The sequence below is a fragment of the Ursus maritimus genome, unplaced genomic scaffold (assembly GCF_017311325.1).
Source record: "Ursus maritimus isolate PB19 unplaced genomic scaffold, ASM1731132v1 scaffold_10, whole genome shotgun sequence".
NCBI classification, from domain to species: domain Eukaryota; kingdom Metazoa; phylum Chordata; class Mammalia; order Carnivora; family Ursidae; genus Ursus; species Ursus maritimus.
This window is the reverse complement of record NW_024423344.1, coordinates 46,414,853-46,425,201: the sequence shown is the minus strand read 5'-3', so window position 1 is coordinate 46,425,201 and position 10,349 is coordinate 46,414,853. Positions and strand designations below refer to the sequence as shown.

At 40.0% G+C, this 10,349-nt stretch overlaps 1 protein-coding gene across 3 annotated transcripts in view; it reads left to right on the top strand.

Moving 5' to 3' along the window:
• The first annotated feature begins 6 nt into the window (after positions 1-6).
• The window catches only part of DIS3 (DIS3 homolog, exosome endoribonuclease and 3'-5' exoribonuclease), a 28,596-nt gene continuing 18,253 nt past the window's right edge, over positions 7-10,349 (top strand). The window contains exons 1-5 of one of the 3 annotated variants that reach the window (XM_008686673.2): positions 7-268; positions 862-1,019; positions 2,755-2,948; positions 3,481-3,554; positions 10,104-10,271. In XM_008686673.2, the coding sequence (XP_008684895.2) occupies positions 41-268; positions 862-1,019; positions 2,755-2,948; positions 3,481-3,554; positions 10,104-10,271 (822 nt within the window). In that variant the 5' untranslated portion in view covers positions 7-40. Of the gene's footprint in view, positions 269-519; positions 588-861; positions 1,020-2,754; positions 2,949-3,480; positions 3,555-10,103; positions 10,272-10,349 lie in introns of those variants that run through there. The other 2 variants (XM_040623468.1, XM_040623465.1) reach the window with 2 other exon arrangements.

Below are 10,349 nucleotides of genomic sequence, written 5' to 3'. Positions count from 1 at the left end.
AAGAGCGCGGCGAGGGTCGGGAATCCGCGCTGCAACCAGGATGCTCAAGTCCAAGACTTTCTTAAAAAAGACGCGGGCGGGCGGCGTGATGAAGATCGTGCGCGAGCATTACCTGCGGGACGACATCGGCTGCGGCGCGCCCGGGTGCGCGGCGTGCGACGGTGCGCACGAGGGGCCAGTCCTAGAGCCGCAGCCCCTGGATCCGGCGAGTAGCCTGTGCCCCCGGCCGCACTACTTGCTTCCTGACACCAACGTGCTGTTGCACCAGGTGCGTTGGCGGACGGGCAGTTCGTGGTCCTCTTGGCACTACCAGAAGGGGGTGTGACAGAATAGGGAAACTGAGGCCCATGGAGCAGAGTCTTGGACGTACTTAGGGAGAGGCAAACCCCATCTCGGGACCCTTGCCTCCTGTCTCCCAGGCCAAGTTTCTTTTGTTTTGTTTTTGTTTTTGTTTTGAGTTCTTGGAGTCATAAGAATTTTAGATTAATTCTCTAACTCCTGGTGTCTCTTCTGCCTTAGATTTTAAGTGTCTGGAGGCCGGGGACCTGGGCTTCTGTGGCCTCCAGCCTGCGACTCCCAGGCAGCTTGTAAGTGCCTACAGATGAAAACTATGTGGGCCAACGTATTTCATTATTACTGGACTTAATTCTACGAAGTTTTATAATTAGTCTGTTTATATGTACTCTTCTCTAATAGATCTCAAGGGTTTTCTGTAGCAAAATAGCTCCTTAGTTTAATGTATACGTGGTGTTTTTGTTTTTTTAAAAAATCGACAGGGTTTTATGGTTGGCAGAAACAATGTATTAGTGAACATAGGAAAATTTAAGTTTTCTTTCCTTATTATTATTATTCCTTTTTAAGATCGATGTTCTTGAGGACCCTGCCATCAGGAATGTGATTGTACTACAAACTGTTCTGCAAGAAGTGAGAAATCGGAGTGCTCCGGTATATAAGCGAATCAGAGATGTGACTAATAACCAGGAGAAGCATTTCTACACGTTTACTAATGAGCACCATAGGTAGGGGGAAAATTATGTTAATTACCAGAAAACCATAGAATTAGCTAAATTTGGGGAAAGGTTCCTGGCAGTGATTGTGACATTGCCAGAAGATGCGGGGTAAGTTTCATACTTAGGGGAGGATTATTTGGTGGTTGCACAGTTGTACAGAAATAATCCTCCGTGTGCCTGAGGTACAGAGGCACTGATTAGATCAAACCTAGAACCAAGGTGTCCAGACTCCTAGGCTACTGTGGGTACTTTTGTTTCTAAAATATTTTCATTTAATTGGTTTCAGCAGGAGATGAGCAATAAAATCTTGGAAGGTGAGATTTCCCTAGGTTCCTGGAATACCGTATTATTTGATAACCAATGTAAATTGATAAAATGTAAGAGTTTATGAAAGAGAGGTTTAAAAATATAAAGCAGAATCATTATTAACAGGCTTTTACAAGTTTAATACTTTTTAACTGATCACATTGAAGAGATAGGTTGAGAAATAGAATTCTTTGTTGTGTTTCAGATTGACAGCCTTTGAACATAATGTGTGGTCTTAGAAAATATGTTGCTGTTTCTTACGTTACATAAATTATTTGTGTTGAGTTCTAGTATACTTTCATTACATGAAATTAGGACTTCTCAGCTTTGGTACTATTGACACTTTGGACTGAATAATTGTTTGTTGTGGGCAGGCTGTCTTATATACATCATAAGATGTTAGGCAGTGTCTCGTGCTTCTACTTGCTGCATGCCCAAGCAACCTCATCTTCCCCCATCCAGTGAGTTGTAACAACCCAAAATGTCTGCAGACATTGTCAGATGTTCCTGGGCAACAGATCACCCCAGCGGATTAGACAGTAGAACTCTGGTAATGAAAGCTCATCAGAATATGCATATTTAAAAATATTTAATTTTTCAATTTTCTCCTTATTTCTGTAGCCCAAATTTAAATATTATTCTTATAAAAATCATTGGTAAAGCACTCACTTGTTATCTTATTCTTAGCTTCTTGAAATTCAGAAACAGAAACTTGCTTTTCAGTGCAGAAAGACCAAGTTTTTGTGGAACATTATCATCAGATTCTTAATGAGAGGTTAGCAGTTTTTCTGCCTCAGTGCAGTGAATAGAGCTTAGCAATACTGGCATTGAAGGACACTTGGGCAAATCTCATCCAAGATTGTATTGCTCAAGTCATGCTAAAACCAACTCAAAATTTAATGATAGTGTCTGACTGATAAGCTTAAAGCATTAGCAGGGGCTTTTAATGGTGAGGAATGAAGCTGTTCTAACAACTATTAATAAGCATAAGATTCTAAACTTGAACCTCTTAAGCGCTAATAGAAGTTTTTATACTGAATTTTGTTATTTTACTTAAATTTGACTTTGAAAAATAGATTTGAGAAAGTAAGTGTGCTGACATATTAGGAGCTTTAGAGTGGATAGACTATGAAGGAATATGTCGTCATTATTTGTATGTGGTCGTTCAGTCTCTAGATAAGTTCTGCCATTTATTGAGTGTTTACCACTGGTGATTTACATGTATCGTGTATTTAATGACTATAGAATCATATCATTAATCATCATCCTGTTTGTAGCTTTTGGGAATTACCGTTAATCTACAGTTCAAATAAAATCTTATTATCAAACCTGCGAAATTTTATTATAGTTTAGTGGTTATTAAGCGTTTATGTTCCAAGACTTTTTATATATTCTTATTTCTATTGATGTTTATTTATTACTTTTTTTTTATATTTAGAGAAACTTATGTTGAACAAGAACAGGGAGAAAATGCTAATGACAGGAATGATAGAGCCATTCGAGTAGCAGTAAAATGGTACAATGAACATTTGAAGAAAATGTCAGCAGAAAATCATCTACAAGTTATCTTCATAACAAATGACAAGAAAAACAAAGAAAAAGCCATAGAAGAAGGAATACCTGCTTTCACTTGTAAGTCTAACTGTAGAAGCTGTTAATTTTTATATGCATTTGCAAATAGGAACTACCATTAGGCCCTTGGTCAGATGTTCACTTGAACATTTAATACTTTCATAATCCTATATAACTCCATCTGATGTTTGCATTTTTAATTTCTCAGCATTTCTCAGCCAAGTAAGTTGTTCCCAGTGGCTGTTAATTTCCCCATCACTCTTCGAAACTGGCTTAGCAATAAAAACTCAGAGGGGCGCCTGGGTGACTCAGTCAGTTAAGTGTCTGCCTTTGGCTCAGCTCATGATCCTCAGGGTCCCAGCCCCACATCGGGTTCTTTGCTCAGCGGGGGCCTGCTTCTCCCTCTGCCTTCTGCTCCCCCTGCTTGTGCTTGATCTCTCTCTCTCTCTCTTCAAATAAATAAAATCTTAAAAAAAAAAACTCATAGATATGCTTGACCTAATACTTCTGCTTTGACGTGACCATATCAACAGATACGGTTTAAAAAAAAAAAAAAGAAAACATTTTATCAAGAACAAAACTTATTTTTCAGGTGAAGAGTATGTAAAGAGCCTAACTGCTAACCCGGAACTCATAGATCGTCTTGCTTGTTTGTCTGAAGAAGGGGTATGTTTGAGTTTGTTTTATTTTGTTTTTGAAAAGTGAAAATATTAAAATGGCCACTTTGGGATATTAAGTTTATAGTTAATCAAACTTAAAAATTGGAGTATTGGTAAGCTGGAATTGAACAGGAGTTGTGTTATAAACAACAAGAGCGGCTGTAATAGGCTTATCAAAATGCCATTCCTAGAAGACTTGACTTTCTAAGGTAGCACTGTTCCCTGATAAACCCTCAACAACCTGAGTTGGGCCTGTCACATGGTGGCACCATTTGTTTGGTGAATGAATAAAGGAATCCGTGGCTGGTTTGTGAATAAGGTGTAAGTATTTGACAAAAAAAGACATGGTGGGCATTGCAGACAGCATAAAACTGTAGCATAATCCTGAAGGAAGAAGGGAGGGAGTCATAATAGGTAGAACAGGAAGGGTAGGGGCCAGCCAACGAAGATCTAGAATTTATTCTGTAGGTCAGTGATTTTTAAACAATATTATTCTAAAGGGCTGCTATGAAGAGAAGGTAGCAGATAGGATTCTGGCCTCCCTACCTTATAATGACAGGCTTAAAGAAATTAAGGGTGTGTGAGAGTGGGCGTTGGAGGAAGGGGGGAGAATGATCAGAAAAGTTTATTTGAAAGACCGCTCTAATTCCAATTTGGGAGCTGATGTATTGTATCAAGGGCAAAGTTAGAGGCAGGAGGAGGAGTAAAGGGATCCCTGCAGTAGTGGAGATGAGAGGGCATGCTGAGTCAGTCAACCTCATGGGCACTCACTTCCTAACATGTGAAGTGTATTTAACAATAATGACGTCATAGCATTGTTACGAGGGTCAAATGAAATAATAACAGTAGTATTAATAAAATTCTTATCTCAGTGCCTGGCACGTAGCTATGGTAAATGTAAATGGCGGCTGTTGTTATTATAGAAACAGGTTTTACGTGGTAGAACACTAGACACATGTCCAGTCTTTACAGCATTTTCTTCGTCCCTGCTTATCTTCAATCAACTAAAAGGAAGTGGGAAAATAAGAGGTGGGCTTGATTTTTGGAGTAGAGATCTAGGGACTGCCCTAATAGGTAGCTGGTAGTTGCATCTGGCTGCTTCGATTTAATTCAGATTAAAAATTCAGTTTCTCAGTTGCGTTATTCACCTTTCAAGTGCTCAAGAGCTGCTTGTGCCCCGTGGCTACCATATTGGAGACCACAGAAACAATATTCCCATCATCACAAAGTTGTTTTGGATAGCTCTGGTTTAGAAGGGGAAAGAAGAAGAAATGTAACATTGGTAATACATAATATTTGATTGAGGACCGTGGTAGGGTAAGTGTAGGACGTGGCGAAATTACAGCCGGTGCTGTTGCAGTACAACATGTGCGTTCTTCAGATTCACGTGTCCTGCAAAATCACGTAGTAAAAGCAACAGAGCTAATGGGAAAATGTGGTTGGGGCACACTCAGAAGCTTCGTGAAGCGGTGGGAATAGGGTCATCTCAATTTGGGTGAAAAGTTGTTACAGAGGGTGAAGATGGTGTGGCTCATAAAACACACGGTAGTCTGCAGTAACAGATGTTTGAGAGGTCACTGTGTTTTGTAGATTCCTGCAGTTTTCTGCTCTCCCCAGGTATTTTTTAATACGGCGGTTGCATTGGAACCAATTCATGTTTTCAAAACAAGCATTATGGGAGGACTGACTGTACTTAGCACCTAACCCAGATTTGGGATGTCAAGGCAGAGATGTGAAGGATGTTAACTAAGCAAATTTGCTTCAAGATAGGGATATTTTAGCTGAATTATGTGAGGGAGTTAACCATCATAATAACTAGGCAAAGAGCATTTTACACAGAGGAATCAGCAAGTAAAGGCTCTGAAATTAGAATAAGTTGGCAAGATCACGAAACAGCTGGAAGAGTGCCTGGGATGGAGTAAGCAAGGGAGAAAACGTTACAAAGGAAGTCAGAAATATAGGCAGGGACCAGATCGTGTAGGATGTAATGAGTCATGGTGAAAAAATTGGATTTTAGTCCATGAGTGCTGGACGGATGTTGAGTGGGAGAATAATAAGATCCATGTGGCTGCTCTAAGAGAATAGATTAGAAGCAGGGATATTTTAAAATTCCATGGGAGACAAGACAGAAAATTGGACCAGGGTAGGAGCTGTTAAGGTAGCGGGAAGTAGTAAGATATTGGGTATATGTTGTACATTGATGTTTTAGGGCTTGGCGATAGATTGGATGGGGCTATGAGGAATATGGATGACCTTAGGTGTTTTGCCTGAGTAACCGTATGAGTAGTACTGCTTCATTTACACAGGATGAAGGTGGGGAGCAGAATTGAGTGGAAAATCAAAAGTATGATTTTATACATGTAAGGTTGAGGTAACCGAGCTCTCAGTGGCTTTATGTTACGAGCAGTTGGATATGCAAATCTGTAGCTCATGAGGGAGTTTAGGACTAGAGATATAGATATACTAGGAATATAAATTTGGATCTCATCAACATATAGGTGGTGTGTAAAGCCGTGAGACCAAGTGAGAACATGTGAGGAAGTTATTGGCAGACATTTTTTTAAAAACAGGTTTATTGAGGTATAATTCACATACCATACAACCCACCTATTTAAAATGTATAATTTTTTGTATAGTCACAGGATTATGCAGTCATCACCACAATCTAATTTTAGTACATTTTCTTCCCTTCCAAAAAAAATCTATATCCATTACCATTCAATCCCAGTCTTTCCCTGAAAAGCCCTTGCTTTATCCCCAAGCAACTGCTGATCATTTTATCTTTCTAAACTTGCCTATTCTGCACATTTCATATAAATGTGATAATGTAATATGTGGTCTTTTTTGGCTGCTTTTGTTTCTCTTTGGTACAATCTTAGCTATGTGTGAGAGGACTTGCTCCATCATACGGTAATTTTATATTTAACTTTTTGAGGAACTGCCAAACTATTTCCCAAAGTGTGTGCAGCAGTTTACATTCCACCCAGCAATGTATGAGGACCCCAGTTCCTCACTGATATATGAGGGTTCCAATTTCCTCATCTATACGTGTTGTCTGTCTTTTTCGTTGTAACCAATTTAATGAGTGTCAGGTGATATGTTAATGTGGTTTTGATTTGATTTGCATTTCCCTAATGACTAATGGTGTTGAGCATTTTTTCATGAGCTTATTGGCCATCTATATATTATATGTAATAGATGTGTATTTTAACTTACGCGTATGTGTGCATATGTCTATTCAAATCCTTTGACTGGTTTTTAGTTGGGTTGTCTTTTTGTTATTGAGTTATAAGAGTTCTTTCTATATTCTGGATACAAGTTCCTTTTTTTTTTTTTAGCATACTCTTTTTTTTTTTTTTTTTAAGATTTTACTTATTTGTCACAGAGAGAGAGAGCACAAGCAGGGGGAGTGGCAGGCAGAGCAGGCAGAGGGAGAAGCAGGCTCCGTGCTGAGCAATGAGCCTGGTGTGTGGGGTCCTGGGATCAAGCCCTGTACCGAAGGCAGTTGCTTAACCAACTGAGCCACCCAGGTGTCCCTGGATACAAGTTACTTATCAGATAAATGATTTGCAAATATTTTCTCCCAGCCAGACTTTTTTTTGTAAGGAATCAGATTGTAAATTTTTTTTTTTAGCTCTACAGGCCATATGGTCTCTATTACAAGTACTCATCTCTGGGGCGCCTAGGTGGCTCAGTCGGTTAAGTGTCTGCCTTCGGCTCAGGTCATGATCCCAGGGTCCTGGGATTAAGCCCCACATCTGGCTCTCTGCTCAGTAGGAAGTCTGCTTCTCCCTCTCTCTCTCTGCCTGCTGCTCCCCCTGCTTGTGCTCTCTCTCTCTCTGACAAGTATAAATAAATAAAATCTTTTAAAAAAGTACTCATCTCTACTATTGTAGCTGAAAACAACCATCAACAACACATAAGTAAATGAGCATGGATGTGTTCCAGTAAAACTTAATTTACCAAATACAGGCAGCAGGTTGGACTTGGTGCATGGAGCTTAGTTTGCCTAGCCCTGATCTAGGGAAATGAATATAGATAGAAAAGAGAAGAGGTCTAAGGGCTCAGCCCATGGTTATCCAGTAGAAGTCAGAAACATGAGGGGAACCAGCAAGTGAAATACAAAAGGAAACACAGGTGTGAAGTTTTTGGAAGCCAAGTACAGAAAATGTTTCAAGAAGGGAGGGGTGATCATCCATGTCAAATGTTGCTAAGTCAAAGTAATGAGAACTGATGACTGGATTTAGCATTATGACATTTGCAGGAGGTGGGAACTATCCAGAGTAGTTTTGATAGTCGGGAGGCAGAAGTCTGAATAGAAGAGGTGAAAAAATGGGAAGAGAAAAATTACGGTATGGTAACACTTCAGTGCTGCAGTGGGAAAGGAGAGAAAAGAGGTGGTTGTTAGAGAAGGAGGGATCAAGAGGTTTTGTTGTTTTAGGTGGGAGGAAATGACACGAGAGTAAACGTAGGTAAAGAAAAGGGCCTATAAGCAAGTCTTGGGACACTCCAACATACAGAGATCAGGAAAAGGAGAATGGGCAGAGGAACCTAAGGAGGAGTTACCAGTGAAGTAGGACAGAAACCCGAGGAATGATGATTTGGATGTGAAAATGTCTCAGGGAAGGAAAGGTCATTTAAAAAAATATCGGGAGGGGCGCCTGGGTGGCACAGCGGTTAAGCGTCTGCCTTCGGCTCAGGGCGTGATCCCGGCATTACGGGATCGAGCCCCACATCAGGTTCCTCTGCTATGAGCCTGCTTCTTCCTCTCCCACTCCCCCTGCTTGTGTTCCCTCTCTCGCTGGCTGTCTCTATCTCTGTCGAATAAATAAATAAAATCTTTAAAAAAAAAAAAAATCTCGGGAAGGCAGAGAATGGAGCACTGAAGTTGCCGAGATAATACATCATTAGTGACTTCAACAACAGGGACTTTTGTTGACTGACAATGAAACTTACAGTAGATTCCTGAGAGAGTGCGGGTGAACACAGCAATTACAGGCAATATTTTTGTGGCATATTGGTGTGAAGCAGAACAGAGGATCAGGCCAGGAGACCCAAAATAATTAACTAACTATATTTATTTATTTTAATAGGTCATGCTGTTGCAGATTTATATGATGGTACGAATGTTGTAGTAAGGGGAGGTGGGAGATTTGGCTCTAGAGAGAGGAGTTCGTTACAGGACAAAGTTCTTGAATGGAGGAGAGGAAATGGTAAGTAGGTAGTGCCCAACTGAAAGAACAGAAACATCCTATTCATTGTTGCAAGAGAGAAGGCTGACGTTTTGATACAGATGCAGGCAGGTGGGCAGATTCGGTGGCAGGAAGATGAAGTAGGTCTCTAGTGGCTGCTTTTGATTCTCAGTATGGAGATTGCGGTCACTATCTGAGAAGTGAGGCAGGGAGAGGGAAATGGGAGAGTTAAGGAAAAAAAGGATAAAGTAATCTCCCTGGAAGGTAGAAAATGGGTGGGAAATGAATAAGGCAATTAAAGGAGCCAAGCAGTAAGGATTTTGGATGCTGAGGTCTCTAAGCATCCTCACAGGTGTTGTGGTAGACCTAAAGCAGTCCCTATCCTCCTTCTTACATTCTGAACTATGTAATGTATCCAAAAAAAACCAGCTTTTCTTGTACTTTCAGTAGCCTTATTCTTTTAATGGAATTGAAGCTTCGGAATACCCTTTACTAACCAACCCAGTCACCTGACCTCCTTAACTACAGACATTCATTCTGGGAGGCCTGGGGTGCGAAGAGGTGGTGTGCAGAGTTCATTAGTGATGTATTTATGGCCAAATGCTGAAATGTAATGAAATTGAAATATTTGTGTAAGTTGTCCTAAGAATAGAAAGCATTTTTTCTTACTGTGCCAAATTCACAAATTCATAGGGTTGTATATACCATAATGTGGATGGTTTTTAAAAAATTTTTAATATAAATTCAGTTTAGTTAACATATACTGTATTGTTACTTTCAGAGGTAGAATTTAGTGATTCATCAGTTGCATATAGCACCCAGTGCTCATTACTTCAAGTGTCCCCCTTAAGTGTTGTCACCTAATTACTCCATCCCCCACCCACCACCCCTCCAGCAACCTCCAGTTTGTTTCCTGTAGTCAAGAGTCTCTGTGGTTTGTCTCTCTCTGTTTTTATCTTATTTTTCCTTCCCTTCCTCTATGTTCATCTGTTTTGTTTCTTAAATTCCACATGAGTGAAATCATACAGTATTTGTCTTTTGGGTTTTTGGGTTTTTTTTTAAGATTTATTTATTTGAGAGAGAGCGAGTGGGAGGAGGGGCAGAGGGAGAGGGAAAGAGAGAATCTCAAGCAGACTCCCCACTGATTGCAGAGCCCAATGTGAGGCTCAATCCCAGCACCCTGAGATCATGACCTGAGCCGAAATCAAGAGTTGGACAGGTAACTGACTGAGTCACCCAGGTGTCCTGTGGATGGTTTTTTGTTTTTTGTTTTTTAACTATCTGATAGTGATAGTAATAGTTGTCTGTTGAGTGTACGGAAGATTTACATACTAACTAAATCTTGTGGTTTGCTCATTTCACAGAATGAAATAGAAAGTGGAAGAATAATATTTTCAGAGCATCTTCCTTTAAGTAAGCTACAACAAGGCATAAAATCTGGTACATACGTTCAAGGAACATTTAGAGCAAGCAGGGAAAATTACTTAGAAGCTACAGTATGGGTTCATGGAGACACTGAAGAAGATAAAGAGGCAAGTGCTGTATATATAAATTCCATATACAGTAAAATACTTTCTGTTTATGATTTTCTTTCATAAGTGTTTAAAATT